The sequence below is a fragment of the Lissotriton helveticus genome, chromosome 12 (assembly GCF_964261635.1).
Source record: "Lissotriton helveticus chromosome 12, aLisHel1.1, whole genome shotgun sequence".
Lineage (NCBI taxonomy): Eukaryota > Metazoa > Chordata > Amphibia > Caudata > Salamandridae > Lissotriton > Lissotriton helveticus.
Genome location: NC_136073.1, coordinates 818,265,630 through 818,282,038, shown reverse-complemented (window position 1 = coordinate 818,282,038; position 16,409 = coordinate 818,265,630). Strand labels below are relative to the sequence as shown.

Here is a 16,409-nt window from a genome sequence, read left to right as displayed (position 1 = left end):
GTAAAGTAGGTGAGGCTGTAAAAAGTGCTGTTTGCATGTCAATTTGGCTGTAATGTGGCAATAAACTTAAATGTGACCGTTGCACTGTAGCAATGAATAGTTGCTTTACTGGGTCACATTTATTTTCACTGACAGAGAGAGAGAGAGAGAGAGAGAGAGAGAGAGAGTGTCTAAATCAATGTTTCAATGTATGAGTGCAAAGACATAAACAAGTTGTAAAAAACAGGCCTAGGCGGTAAATTCCGTTCGCGGAATTTGGGTAATTTCGCGTTCCGCGGAGAACGCGAAATTGCCCAAAATTCTGCGTTCCGCGACTTTGCACAATTTTTGCTTGTTCGCGTTCTCAAAATGCGTGTTCGCAAGTTATTTCCCCCTGAGCACGCAAACAGCGATTGCGAACAGTAAAAAAGCATCACGAACAAGCAATTCCGCGTGTTCGCGGAGATTTCTTACCGTTTCGCAGAGAATTGCGTAACGCGATTACGCAAATTCCGCCCACCCTTAGTAAAAACCACACACACACAAAAGAAACCATGAGGAGTTAGAAAGCTGGGAGTTTTAATTCATCCACAGCCACTTTAGTTGCTACACAACCTTTCTATATGTGAAGGTCATAAAAAAGAAAAATCAATGCTTTTAGGAACATTAACACAGGTTCATGGTAGCGCTTGGATACCTTTTAGGTCACGGTTAAATATAAGTAAATAAATTATCCCAGTATCATTAAACAATCGTGAATGTTTGGCCTGCTCATATTCTAGGAAAGAGGATTCCGGTTACCTCCGTGCTCGCCATGACCCAGTTGTTGTCTGCAGCCCGTGAGTCAGGGTGCTCCGCCATCTTGGGGTGTGACCCGCGATGTCACTTCCGGGGAGAACCTGCAGTGAAGAAAATAGGATTAGAGGTGTTTAAAGTGGGTGTGGCTATTTCACATCTCACATGCTGTTTTATTACTTATACAAATTCCAAATAATTGAGATCCTTTATTTTTTAATATCTTGACAAAGGTAAATAGATAAAGGAACTCTCATTCAACTTGAAATATGTGGAAAATTAGTGTTTTAAAGATCTGGGCCGCCATTTACTGGATGGCCTATATCACTGTATAAAGACTGAAAAAAAGGAGAAGCCGTAGCCCTGTAAGATCATGCACAAGAAGCTATCTGAGCGCAGACTGCCAGATCTAGTCTACCGAGCTTTGCCCAGCTCAAAAGAAGCTTGGGCCGACCCACGAGGACCCAAGCCTCCCCGGTGACTAAAGATTTGATTAAAACCAGCTAGCATTAGTGCGGCTATACTATAAGATCTACACACAACCTCACAATGCATTAACCATCCTCAACCAAGCTTCGTCTCCTCTTACTTGTTGAATTTATGCTTCTCTGACCATGTACAGCGCTCCACTGCCTTCTGCTGGGTTTGAGCTATAGAAATACCGTATACATACATACATCTCAATGGCAGGCAGTCCTTTTGGAGCCTCACAGGGTACGTGCGGACATTCAGAAAATACCGCCTTATGCAAACAGTACCTGTGAGCCGTACCTTGCAAACCACAAGCTCTGACGCGTGACATACCTACCCCGCCCAGCACAGATGAAAAGGGCTTTGTCGAACGACTGCGCAAGGTGGACTATTTGCCTTGCGGAATTTGACTGGCAAATGAGTGAGAAAAGGAGCAGACAGGTAATCTGGCTTGTAAAGCTGGGAGTATTGAAGAAAGTGCTCAAGGGAGGGGTGTAGCAGCAACATTAACCTCCACATTTCCTCAAAACTGACAACAACAACACACTCACGCCCCAATGAAAAGGTTGATCATTTATAATAATTTCATTTTTATTATTCATTACAATTCAGATGCCTGGGTCCTTTGTGTTTCTATGTCTGCTGAATGACCACTATTTGGGGGGCGATGATGAGAACATCAATGTGTGAATAACTGGGGTGTCCTAGTACTTCTTCTGGCTCCATACCTGCACTTTTAACACACCACAGTGCGATGTACTCTCCAATGTGACCACTGTCCCTACTGAAGTATAGAATATAGGATATATAGCACACAATATGAAGGTGTGAGGAACAAATCTGATATCTTGATGACATTTGTTTTAGGACAATCCTACTGTTTCTATGGTCTTGTGTTACTTTCCGAATCTGTGTGTCCTGATGTTTCTTGGATTGTTCATCAACAAGAACCATGGTGGTCTGTGTCACTGGGTTTGGTGAGACAGACGTAAATCGGAATGACTGTAGTTTTGTTTTGTAGTGTTGAACCGTCTCCCGGGCTGCCCATGCATCTATTAGTCGTATAAATAGGTTTGACGGCTGGCCACTGGGTGACCTCAAGTGACAATGCTACTAATTCGCTAGTTTTATGCAGTTGGAGCTGGATTGGCCGTGTGGGTGGCTTATGGGTGTTCTACTGGACGTGTGGGGTTAAGTTGTTTGAGAAGCGTGTTGCCGTGTTGAGTAGCAATCGTTAGCCAACTATTTGGCTATGGACCTGTGCTGTACGACTGAGGTTGTGTGATTTTACGAAGATGTGATGCCTCAGACAAAGGAGATTGTGTGAGCTGGGGATGTGCTGATGTGCGGGCACCACTCTACCAACTATAAGGCGTTGGTGCCATGCCTTGAATATGGCAGAGAAAGTAGATATATCCAATCTGTTCTTTTGAGGTTAAGGGATTTTTATAAGTTACCAACGCTGTAATATGCTCTGTTTTTGGCAGGGCCTTGTGACAGCCAACTATGCGACGTTTCTGTCTTGTATTGAATGTGGCATCATTTGTCTACAGTTTTGTGTTGAACTTGTGTGTGAGGAGCAATTTGATTAATTATTGCCTTTTTCAGCTTAGTATGAAAACCATCAGTCATGCTTGGATTACACCTGGAGCTGTGTAGCATCAAAAAAGCATTGTAACATGCTCCTAAAAGAAAAGACTCTTGGTATGATCAGGTGTTCCTATTGGGGTATGTCAGTATCTAGGCATTTAAAGTCCAAGCAGATGCAAGGACGTCTGAAGCGTAGGGCTTAGTCCTCTTTTCTGCCCACTGTTCAAATAATAGGGTCACATTTGCTGCATGGAAGCGGTAATCTGGTTCCTCACAAGGGAAGTTGCCCAACTGGTCGCCTAAAATGGTTTTCCATTCATTGAAATAGGCCTATTTAACGTTCAGGCAGGCGATTTAGAATAGAATCCTATTGGCTACCAGTAGCCAGTGGTGGGCCTCCCTCTCTTTTGATGTTTCATTTCTTTAGGCCATACATCTGTCCAATCACAGTATAATGTGCCACATGTAGGCAGTGAATAAGGGCAGAGGGCGGGCGAGGATAAGGTGTGCAATGAGAGTTATGTACTACTTTCCTTTACTACAATGGTATAAGATTTTGTCACGCGAGTGGTACGATTCTTTTCAACTTGTGCTAAGAATCAGTTGTTTTCTTCTGTCCTCCCCTGAGGGGATTATGATATATGCACATCCATAAAGCCCAGATTGTTTAGGTGACTCGACTTAGGCATCCTCTCTCACGGTGGATTGATTTCTCAAAGAGTTTAAAGGCTGATGGAGAAAACAAGGTGAGTCTATGCGGCATTTAAAGGAAGCCAGAATGCCTCCAGCACTGGGCTCTGCTGACACACTTTGTTAAAGGGCTAAAAGCATATTTGGCATTGGTACAAAGATATGTTTTCATGGTTTGTGCACAACTGACCATGCTTTTGAGGACCCATTAGCTGGTCAGATTTAGCGGCGTTTTAAGCAGTAAACAGAACAAGTTAAAGATGCCCGCGGGCCACCATGGGTCTCATATTTTACCTAGAAAAGGTCAATTTAATGCTCGTTTCCAACTTCTTTAGGGGACCAGGGTGGTCATGGACCACCACAACAGTTGTTTAGCAAAGGAACAGATCACTTTTCATTTCCAATACTGTGGGTAGGTTGAAGGTACCACAGAAAGTTGTGTCCGTTGTTGACCAAGGGTCTCCTCTCCAAAGACTAAAAATGCAATTAGGGTGAATAGGCAACAGACAGTGAAACTGGCTCAGATTCAGGATTACAGATGCGCTAATCATTGGTGAGTGCCTGGGATGTATCTAAATACGGCTAAAAGAAGACTTCAACATTCTGCTCCATGATGGCTCATATTAGCGAGCCGCAGTTAACACCTCTAAAGACGAGAAGTATAGCCTCGTCTAAGTCGTGTTTATTTTTCTTGGAGTGGGATCAATATGTCCCATGTGGACCAGCCTGGGACCAACCAATCCTCAGCGGCATTTCTTGACGAGTTCCTTAATAAATGGAAGACAAGATTTCCCAATGATCTACAAATGAGCAGGGTCTAGAGGTGTCTTCGAGGCAACAATACTTCAGAGGGTTTTTAGGATACGATACAAACGCTCATTCCAGTGATGAAGAGGAAAGTGACAATGACATACGAAGAAGAAGGGGTAGTCCACATACTCAGTCCACATTTTTGGTAGAGTCTCTCACTTGTCTGTCATGAGCCTCTACATCATTAATTTGAATTATCATTAATTTGAATTTGTTATTATTTATTATTGGAGCTGCCTTGCATCCTTACATATTTAATTTAGCATTTCACACTACATTCTCAGTCTGCTTCTAAAAGGCATTCTCTTCCTCTGCCTTTGGAATCCATAACAAATGTGTCATCAGCACAAAGTGCACACTATGGTGAGCATCAGGGGCTCATGAGGGAATGAGATGGTCTGAATGACTGAGTGACATGTACTTCCGCATCATTAAGAGACCGCTATTTTAATGTGACGTCTTGAAGTTACTTTGAGTCTTGCATATTTTGTTTTGGTTATACATGTTTTTTTTTACTCCCTCCTCTTTCCTTTCATTCTGATCTTTTATCTTCCTGAGGGAATGACACAAGCTGTGAGATCAGTGCCAACAAGGCATGATGGAGGACCTCAAAGACTGCCAGTGTCTGAACAACTGGGTAGACCTGGCATTTTAACAACTTCAGTGATCTTAATGCAAATTATGTGGCTTGACCGGTCTTATTATAATGAGCATCATTCTTGCTTTATCGCGTGTAGTATCTTCTTCACTCTTTATTATTCTGCAGCAAGGAGCAAACGCGTCATCACTGCTATGCATGCGTTATGGATAAACTGTCTGAGGGTTTGCAAAGTTGTCAATTTCCAGAAAACAAGGAAGAATGCCACAGAACCACCACTTAAGGATCATTGCTCTATAAATTTCTGGACCCTCCTCTTCATAAATTAGTCCATCACAAAAGCGACAAGGGGTGATGGTAGTAATAGGAAGGAAAGTTGCATGACAGACGTGCTGAATCTCAAACGCGTCCATTGTCTTAGGGGATAGGTGGGATGAGTGTTGATAGTTTTGTCTCCTAGTGTCCAGTTGGAGCTTGTGACCTGAGTCTCAGTAGAGATCCATCCTTCTTCTGATGCGGCCTAATCTTGACACTGTAACTTACAATATTTGTATGGTACGTGTGGGCCCCATTAAAAGTGACCTGTCAACAATGACGTTGTAGTAGTACCATGGTATTAACATTACTGGAAGGTATAATCACCACATTACAACTTGTGGGACCAGAAAGGGAAATAAACATGCAGGATCAGGCAATACCGCACATCTGTCCTCATATTTATCCCAATTACCAGGCCCTTTTATGGCACATATTCCACAAAAGCTTATGAATTTGTGTCAGAAAATAGCAGGCTACTGGTAATCCCATTTTGGCCGATATCTGGGGTGTTCGGCTGACACATGAATAAGGGCCCACTTGTAATGGGGCCACTTAGTTAAACAAAAAATTGCAATGCCAATAGGTCTAGCATTAAAGGAATATTGCATGGTAATGGGAAGCATTTCAAGTAAATAACATGGGGATGGATATGTAGTTGTGTTGAAGCACAGAACTGCAGAATAATATTGGTGTACGTTAAAAGGTGAGACGACATTTGCACTGTCAAGCCAGACCTAAACATACATGAAGATTAATGACACCACTCCTCCCAACTGTGATGCTGCCTGAGAAAGACAAACACTATAAATTATAGATATCGTAAGACACTTTAACAGCATTCCAATACCATGTATGTACCCCTGACAGTTCACCCTCAGGTTGCTGGATAAATAAACAAAATGATCACAGCTACAAAGAGGACAAGTACTTTTTTTGTGGAAGCACACACCCTCTGCCCAATCAAAACATGTATGGCTGGCTCCCAACATATGGGTGGAGCCAAAGCCCCTCTATTATGATGCTCACATAATTGTATGGCAACACTTCCACTGTCACGCCAGACCATAATAAAGGACCAGCTGAGGAGTGCACAGGAACACAAGACCCATTTTTGGGCAATTTCTTGACCTTAACTTTGAATTTAGTCATTAAAACGTTTATCATTACATAATTTAAAGCATATTAAAATATTCATGTTTTAGGTCAAACAGGGCTATTTAATCTTGCACAAAGATACAAAGCTACATGATTTGGTCACAGAAAAATAGACATTACACAGAGGAGTTAAATCCCATTTGTAAGCCAAAACAAACATGTACCCCAGCTTACTCGCCCTATCTCTGTATTACCTGAAGTGAGCTCTGTGACACTTTGAATAGTGTTTTAGCTTATGCCGTTGTATTGTTCTGTTGTGTGTTGTACAGTATTGATTACATCGATTAGTTTAATATTTATAAAGTACAAATCTTTCAAATGGAGGTAATCCAGAAGGCATGTATACAAATAACACAACAAACCTCTCAGGCAAGTATAGTACAAAGTACAGAACTCAAAATCACTAAAAGGTATATAAAAAAATATGAAATACTAAATTGAAATTGACAATCGTGGGCTGAAATTATGCAACCATAGTAAACTTCTAGGAGAGCATACGAGTAGAGGAACTCTATTGCATATGACCCTGTGCAAAAGATTTGAAGTAAAATCCCTCTACTGTCACTCTCTCAAAAAAATTTAATTGGCTGGAGTAAACTTCCTTTCAACCAAATAGACGTCTTCAGTCTGGTTTTAAAGCTGCATGCACAAAATTAATAACGAATTCATAGAACACATGTTCCATTTCAAAACATGCTGATTTGAAAATATTGCATCCCAAGGTTTTCAATTGGCATAATACCACTTTCACTAGAATTTTAGGTCAGCAAAAGGAAATACTGTTTAAGAAGATGAATATTAAATTATAAACTTCTTAAAAGCACACCTCTTGATATAATTGTTTATTCTGAAAAATAAACCGCTATTTTCGAACCAGAAAATTCTTAAAAAGGCCAGGCCGAAAATAATGTTCGCAGACTCACCCTTTAAATATATAGGAGCAGTCCATGGAAAGAGAAGGGACATTCTTGTGACCTCTTATGCTTCTAATGCCAGAATACACACAGAGGAGACGTGCTTTCGTCACATTCAGCTAAATAGGACAGAGGCGTAAAGAGAATGGTATACTGATAGTGGAGAAGTAGATGGAGAACCAAAGTATGAAAGGGAAGAAGTGGTAAGGAGAGGGAGGTGGGGATAGACGTAAGGTAAAAAAGAGAAAGGCAAGGTAACCAGAAAAAAAACCTTATATTTTATAATAAATGAAATAAACTAAATGCCAAGAGAGTGACATTTTGAGGCAATTTAATGAGCTTTAGACAGTGGACCTTTACATTCATGAGTTATTTCGTCATTTATTGCAAGCTTCTCATTCTGTCTACCAGTGCCAGCTCCTCACATTGCTCTTCAGCACCAGCCTAACACTACCCAACATCGATGGGTCTCATACTACACGCCAGTGCCAGCTTCTCACATTGTATGCCAATGCCAGTTTCTCTCCAGCAATCAGTGATCACTTCTGGTTCAGGGCCAACATCTCATAATTCCAATCAGTGTCAGCTATTTACAGGTGTCACCCATGCCAGCTCTTCATACCGTCTGCACATTTTAGCTACTCACACTGCTCTACAGCGTATGAGTGATACTCAGACAGTGCCCATTCAGTCCTTGGCTTTCTTTCTGGCACTGAAAAATCGGTGCAAATTGCCCAGGTGGTTTGTGGGAAATTGGCTCTTAACCTGTGCTCCGGGGCTCCTGGAAGTCCACGAGGCCATCTCGAGGTGTCCCCGACTGTTTAACCAATGAACTAATATTAACAGATGAATAAAGTGTATATACATAAAGAACAAAACGTACAATTGAAAATTCTGAAATGATCTGTAATTGAGAATTAATTTGAAATTGGAGGCTAAAAATGTAACTAGTATCCTCAGATTGATTTGTGGGAACAGTGCAAGTGCATCAAACAGAACACAGTATAGATGTTAAATTGTCTCAATACATTTTTTATAAGCTCTAACTTTCTGCTTAAAACTAAAATTTAGATTTTTTTACATTTGTTGAATAAAAATTTCATCATTTGTGTATTTGTTTGATTAATGCTTGTTTCATTATTTTAGTGTATTTTTTTGTGGTTTCATTAATTAAAATGCTTAGACAGGGATCTTGGCTCCCAGTTATGACTCAGTGGGGGTACACAAGTTCCAATAATAATTATATGGTGGTTCACATGAGTCAAAAGGTTAAGAACCACTGATATATACAAATAACCAAGCCAGTGCAGTGGAGAAAGAACAGGGCTGGACCTGGTTACCGGTGGAACTTATTCACAGTATTGTTTCAGGCACCCGGCTCCATCCTGCCAACAGGTTCAGACATCCGCTAGCACGTGGCTGGCCCACGGCCCACTATGGCTGAAAAACCAAAAGAAACTGAGAAGAAAGGTATCCCAAAAAGGAAAAGGTGTTTCCAAACAGACGGTCACAGAAATAACCCAGTTGGCTCAAAGCCCGGAAAACCCATTGTGGTGGAAACTGAAAGCAATCTGACTGGTTCCGGCCAAGCACGACTGGCCTTTTCAGACGAGTTTGACAAGAGACGGTCATGGTGCCCTGCGGTGATCGCCTCCCTCCAGGTCATTACTGACGCTGTTTCCAGCCCTGGACTTTTGTGCGATAGACTATTCCATTGGTTCTAAACCATTTTACCTCTATGGACCCCCACTTAGCCATTGCTGGAATCCGGGTACCCCCTCTGAATCATTATTGGAATCCGGGTAACCCCCGCTGAGGCAAAACAGGAAGCTGGGCGGTCTGGCCTAAGCAATTTCCACGATTTGAACCTCAAAATTTACCCATGAATACCGAAGCAACCCTTTGTCAAATACGGAAATTATGGAATATTTTGAGTGACAAACAAATATTTTTTTTAAAATCAACATTTTAATTTTAATGCATAGGGTGCAGCTTTTCTGATATTCAATTGATGCTGTCCTTCATCCATGCTATATTCTGTTTGATTTACTTTCACTGCTCCCAGAAATCAATCTGAGGGTACCAACTTCATTTTTAGCCTCCAATTTAAAATTGGTTCACCCGAAATCTGACTGACTCTGTCCCAGCCCTGTAGGCCATTCAATTCTGAGGTATTCAAAAGAAAGGACCCCCTTACTTGCGTCTGGCTCTTCTGAGATCACAAAAGCATGTCAGAGGATGGTAGGCCCTGCTGGCTGTCCTGGGTAGTTAGGCAGTGAGCTGAGTGTTAGGGATATTGTATTGTATTGTAATTGCATTTATATAGCGCTTACTACCTCTGACGAGGCATCGAAGCGTTTTTTCGGCGAGTAGCACGCTACCCTGGAACCCAAGAAGGATTATTGTTGAATTAGTATAGTGAAATATGAAAATTGTTTGAGTGGTGGATAGGTTAGCCAGTTATTTGAGTACAATCATAAGCAGGGATACTGGAATTATGCGGCAAGGAAGGACCAAATTATGCAGCAGAGTTGACTAAATTATACAAGAAAAGGCAAACTATGCAGCGTAATGCGGCATATTTTGACAGGATTACTACCTTATTTTGTCATTTGTGCACACGTTAAGATTGGGCAACAATTTCACCTGATCAGTACCAGTTCAACACTCAAATACAGCAATAAGCAATTGAAAGATGGCCAGTCAACCTGGGCGAAGGGCCTATCACTGCACAGGAACACATTGCTGCATTTTTAGTAACTTTTGATCCGTCTGAGGTAGAAGCATTTTTTTTGTTAAAATCTGCAGATTATGCAGCAGATTGTGGAGAATGCGGCAAATGCAGCAAAGCCATATTTATGTGGAAAACACCACAGATGTAGAATTGCATTATCCCAGTGGCTGTGACCATGCGTGGGCTGCGGGGATGGCCTGGTGTGGTTCCTTCTTGTACTAGAGTCATATATCCTGGCCTATGGGATCCTGAAGAGGGTTGAAGCCTAACAAAACACCCCATTCAAACTTCTGTATAATAAACCTGTAACAAAATTCATATTTGCGACCAAAGCCATGGGGTGCAATTCAATTCATGCAATCATGTATAGACACGTGGGGTTAAGGTACTTTGTCTTTCATGTTTCTATGAATTAGAATGATGGGTGACTGAACCCCACCTTTTCAACCTTTGCAGCCTTACAACTTTTCAAAACCAGGTGCTCAGACAATTTAGCATTAGCCAATGGAATTCATCGTATTATACCAATAAGCGAAAACGTTGAGTGTTTGCGGCGAGATGTGTGGGAGCAAAAAGCGCGGGCTTTGCTTATTGTCTAAAAATTCTTCCACACAATATAAACTTCCGGCAGGCTGTCCTGCAGGGCAAGAGCTCAGGGCCCTGGTTTTTCCACTGATATAAATGTCAGGCTATTTTTGAAGCTGGCAGGGCCTGGGTGTGACATTCCCAGCTATTTCCATGCACCGGGCACAGTGTCGCTGAGCACATGAACTGCTCACCAACTTCAAAAGACTGGATTTATAGAACAACACGCCAAGAAACTCTTCTTTCTTCACACACAGCACTATTCACACCTATGATAGATCTATATGCAGATGTAGCTGTCGCTATTCCAGCATCATGGCGGCAGGAAACAGAGGGCATTATCTATTATTTGGCGGATGCTATATTGCGCTACAAGCATGGCAGGTGTCTCATCCGGTGTATTACAAGTGCATTATATCCAAGGGCACTGGAATTACGTGATTGTGCGGCCACGGCGATTTTCGCATAAGTGTAGATTTGCTGCATTTGCCACATAATCCGCTATCTGCAGTCTAATCTGCAGATTTTAACATAAAAAATGTTGCTTCTAGCTCAAACGGTTCAAAAGTTAGTAAAAACACAGCGATGCGTTTTGCAGTGCATGGTCCTTTGCAAAGGTTGACTTGTCACCTTTAAGTAGGTTATTGCTGTATTTGGGTGTTAAACTGGTACTAATGAGACACAACTACAGCCCAGAAACTGTTAACAAGCTTAACAATGACAAAATAATGAAGTAGTACCATCACGAAATGTGCTACATAATGCCGCATAATCTGCCTTTTCTTGTCGCATAATTTACTCCACCCTGCTGCATAATTTGATCCTTCCCTGCTGCATAATTCCAGTGGCCCGATTATAGCCTATGGCACTTGGACAGAGGCCTATCCATCACATTTTGACAAACTATCCAGGCCACTAAACTCTAAATAAATCCCAGACTTTCCCTGGTACTCCAACATTTCACAGTTGGACGGCATGACACTTGACTGATGGGACTGCTGCCATTTTGGCCTCTCAGTGACATCAGTCTGTCGAGTGATCAGTTCTGAGACACATTTACCAGCCTCTGAGTCATCAGCTTCACAGTGACTCACTGTCCTGTCCACACCTACCTCTCAGAAGTGAAACTGAGATTTAACTGATTCTAATACTAAACTTTATGGCTGGCAGGTCACAGACTAAAAGGCTGCTCAGCTTATAGTTGCCTCTACCTAAGATCTACCAGCCTTTCGAAGAGGAGCTCGAAAGTGTACTCAACCGGCATCTGTTTCCTGCAGTCCCACAGGTATGCATAACTGTACAATGTAGTGGCATTAGTTGGGTGTCATGGGCCCTAATGCAAGCAAGGAAACTAGGCCTCTGAGATGGTAGCAAAATAATGATATAAGTTAGGAACAATGAGCCCATCACCCCCTTGGACCTCAGTGTCACTGCACCTACTGCACTAGAGATAGAAACCCCTGCTTGTAGGTCTCCAAGTTCCTCTTGAAATCTGTATTTCCTTCTCGCCTCCCTGTCTGCTCGCGTCTCTCTCTCCTTCATCCTTTCACGCTCTCTTCCCCATCCCCTTCTTCTGTCTCTCTCTTCCCTCTTTCTATCTCTCACTAATCTCATTCCTTCCTTTTCTCCCAACATCCTTATTCCTCACCACTTTATCTGCCCCGTCACTCGCCATTTTGTGCATCTTTAGATTTTTTTTCTCTAGCTCGCAAATCCCTATTTCCTTTTCCCATTTTGACACTTTTTGCTCTTTCCTTTCCATTCCTTCACATTCTCTTTTTTTCAAACTTTTCCTCTCTCTTCTATACTTCTCCCTTATCATCGACTGTACCCTTCGCCCTTCCACTCTCCCCGAAGACAGGCAGCCTCTTAAAAACCTACTGCCAGTTCAGGACAGACTCAGTCAGTTCCTACCTCTGGGTCCTGGTGTCACTGCACGCGCTGCACCCTTGGTAGCTATGCTACTGGTTCTACGGAAGAGGGGGTGACGTTTGCAGGGAAAGTCAGGGGCGTGGCTTAGAGACAGAAGTGAAAATTCAGACTCCACAGTGTAACATTAAACCAGGTCTGACTCACTCAAAGGTTACCTTATAAATTAGACTGATTAAAAAAAACAGAGTTAAAACTGGCTTTAGCTTAAGACGGACAGAATTGGTTTCAAATCTCCTTTTCAAACATAGCTGCTGAAGTGGTCTTTAGTTACACAGCGTGTAAGTAAATGCATTTGTTAGATGAAACAAGGTATCAATTTGTGACTACGTATGCATAACTCAAACATTTAGCACCATTGGCTGCTTTTATTGCACAAAAATATTTATTTTTTGTTTATGCATATTTATTTTCAAATTCCATCTTACACGTGCATGACGTCATACCAATTCATTGTTTTTCTTCATTTACAGGCATAATTCCTGTGAATTTCAATACATTATGGACTTCATCGAATGAGAGGCCTAGCCTCTGTGTCATTTCCGTTCCTCAAGCTAGTCTCCAAGCATGATAGTTAATAGAGATAACCTCAGGCTCAAACCATTCTGCAGAGAATCACCATTGACCCCTGCTTATTATTATTATTATTATTATTATAATTACACTTAATTAAGCGCACAGCTACCCGAAGGTTTCCCGGCGCTAAAGCAAACAGAGGTATACGAGGTGAGGGGAGCATTGGATCAACAGCTTACATATTAAATAACCAAGTCTTGATACCCTTACGGAAAGTCAAAAAACACATTTCAGAGCGTAGCGATAAGGGAAGGGAGTTCCAAAGAGAGGGTGCTAACAGGGAGAATGACCGACCTCCCATTTTAGCTCTCTTGACACGCGGTACTTTGACTTTATTTTGAGTGGAGGACCTAAGTGTGCGAGAGGGAACGTAGTGCTGCACTAAGACAGATAGGTAGTGCGGGGCTTTTCCAGTCAGGATTTTGTGCATAAAACACAAAGCCTTGAATCTAACCCTATTCTCAATACGAAGCCAATGCAGTTTACGCATGTGGGACGAGGTCGATGTTCTAGCAGGAAGGTTACAAATAAGGCGAACAGCCATATTTTGTACCACCTGATACTTCCTAGTTACCTCCTTACAGGCACCCAGGAGTAAGATGTTCCCGTAGTCCAGGCGTGAGATGACAAGAGCCTGGACTACCGTCCTCAGGGTGTCAGCAGGCAGCATCCACGTGATTTTCCTCAGCCACCTGATGATGGTAGTACAGGTGGCGGAGACTTTCATGACGTGCTGCTTGAAGGACAATTGATTGTCAAGGAGGACCCCAAGATTACGAGCAGTCGTAGTCGGGGTAGGGAGAGGACCCATCTCCGGTGGCCAATGTTGTGGGCCCCATAGCGAGATGTCTTGGCCAAACAGAAGCAGTTCTGTTTTGTCCCCATTTAGTTTTAATTTGTGATCAAGCATCCATGCAGATATTTTTCGAAGACCATTTTGGAGAGAAGAAGAGGGAACATTTTTATCGGTGGAGAGTGAGTAGATGACTTGAGTGTCATCGGCGTAAAAGTAAATCGTGAGTCACTTCATGACTGGTAAACAGAGCCCGAACGGTCTAACTGCACTCAGGGCCAAGTGCTACCTGGACCTTGCAGGAAGAAGCTTCAACAGCCAAATACAAAAACCGAATACAAAACCCACACATTTCAACTGCAATTGATGACCACTGTTAACTGCACTTTGAATAAACATCTTTTCCGTACTAACTATCCCAAAATAAATATGCAATATTTAAAAAAACAATAACAGAAAATGTGTAGTATGGCCCTATATTGCCCACTTAGGGTGCTGGTAAAATGTAAAACCTCTCTGCCTTTGACCTTGTGGCTTATGATATCACCAGTAGCCCCTCATGGCAATGTCATACCATATTACTTGGATATATATATATATATATATATATATATATATATATATATATATATATATATATATATATATATATTCAAGCTCCGCAGTCCGAAAACAGCAAGAATCAGCACTCTCAGTAGGTTAAACCTATTCCAGGTTTATTGCACACAAATATCAAACAAACAGACGCGTTTCAGCACTTGCCTTCGTCAGTGTCAGCTGGCGACGGCAAGGCGGAAGTTAAATAAGGCATACCAATTAGAAGTGAAAACGGACAATATTACAAATCATGAGCGCCATCTTTGAATGGTAAATAACTCAAATAATTACAAAAAATAAAATAAAAATAATTTAAAGGCAATGCTCGTAATGTTGAATAAGCAATACATGTCTAACCGACTATCAATATATGAATAGTCTAATATTAACGCATTCTGCCCTGAATGGGCTAAATTCATCAAGATTCTCAATTTAGAAACCGAAAAGGATTTCATTTGATCAACATAATTGACATTGCACGAACATTAACTATTTCCGCTGGTAAAAAGGTTTAAGAAAGAAAATTCATTTGATGCAACCCTCGACAAATTGAGCAATTGTAGAGGCCTGAATGGCCCACTGAGTGAAGCTGTAAATCATAATCACCAATAATCCCTTCACCACATTGTCAAATTAACCTCTAAACATCAAATTCGTCATGTAGGGTCCAAAAACCAATAACCAACTCAATTTCCTAAAGCATTTGTAAAAATTAAATAAATTCTCAGGCGGTGACACAGCTCAACATCTGCAATTCAAATTTCTGCTACTACAGATATGATAGTAATTCTTCCCCTGCATTGAGCCCTCCCGGGGACTTCGTTTGAAGATCTATAATATGTCTTAACTCCAACCGTCTGAGCTTCCGTTTAAGGCCCCCACCCCTTATATCTTGTGGGACACAGTCTAAACTAAAGAAGCTGAGTAGGGTTCTATCACTGTTATGGTGAGTGGCGAAATGCCGGGCCATCGGGTAGTTCTCATCCTTATTCGTGATGGCCTGTTGGTGCTCTAAGATTCTCAACTTTACTGCCTTTGTGGTGCTCCCCACGTAACGTAGTCCGCAGGGACAATTTAGACAGTATACCACAAATGTGGTCGAACAAGTAATAAACTTGTTGATCCTAATCTTAGATTCCTTGTGTGGCACCTGATATGTAAGTACCCTCTGACTGTTGCTGCAGGCCTTGCATTTCCCACATGGGTATGACCCATGCATGGCGTGCAGATCTCCTTTGGACTTCTCTCTAGACAGATGGCTTGTGACTAGCCTGTCCTTCAATGATCTTGTCTTCCTGAATGTTATCATAGGGTGTTCCTGCAGATCTTTGCCAATTATGGTATCAGATTTGAGGATCCCCCAATTTTTGAACATAATGGCTCTGACTCTATTCGCTGCCACCGAATAGTTTGTTATCAGTCTGATTATGCCACTTCCACCTTTTGTAGTTCCAGTCTTTCTCTCAGTCAATAGGGTTTGTCTATCAACAGCTTTCGACTTCCCTTCAGCTTGTTGGAGTACAGTTCTAGAGTAACCACGTGATTTAAAGCGTTTCACGCTTTTGTCCGCAGCCTCTATAAAATCTTTTTCCAGGGAACTGTTGCGTTTTATTCTCAACAGTTCCCCGTAGGGGATACTTTTAACAAGGGAAGCTGGATGACTGCTTCGTCCATGTAGGACGGAATTCCCTGCAGTCTCTTTTCTAAAGAGTGCAGTTTGGATAGTGCCTGAATCAACGAAAACCCTTAGGTCTAGAAAGCTGACCTCCTTCCTACTCATGTTATAGGTAAAGTGCAGATTCAGATCATTTTGATTTAGGGCCCTTATGTATTCCATTGCTGAGGATTCAGACCCCCTCCAAATAAGGAAGAGGT

General features: G+C 41.9%; 1 protein-coding gene across 3 annotated transcripts in view; it reads right to left on the bottom strand.

Moving 5' to 3' along the window:
• The window catches only part of PBXIP1 (PBX homeobox interacting protein 1), an 87,424-nt gene that overhangs the window by 46,455 nt on the left and 24,560 nt on the right, over positions 1 to 16,409 (bottom strand). For all 3 annotated transcript variants that reach the window (XM_078670173.1, XM_078670174.1, XM_078670172.1), the window contains exon 2: positions 781 to 878. Coding sequence is in view for 1 of the 3 variants with exons in the window: in XM_078670172.1 (XP_078526298.1) it covers positions 781 to 840 (60 nt within the window). In the remaining 2 variants the exon portion in view is untranslated. The remainder of the gene's footprint in view (positions 1 to 780; positions 879 to 16,409) is intronic.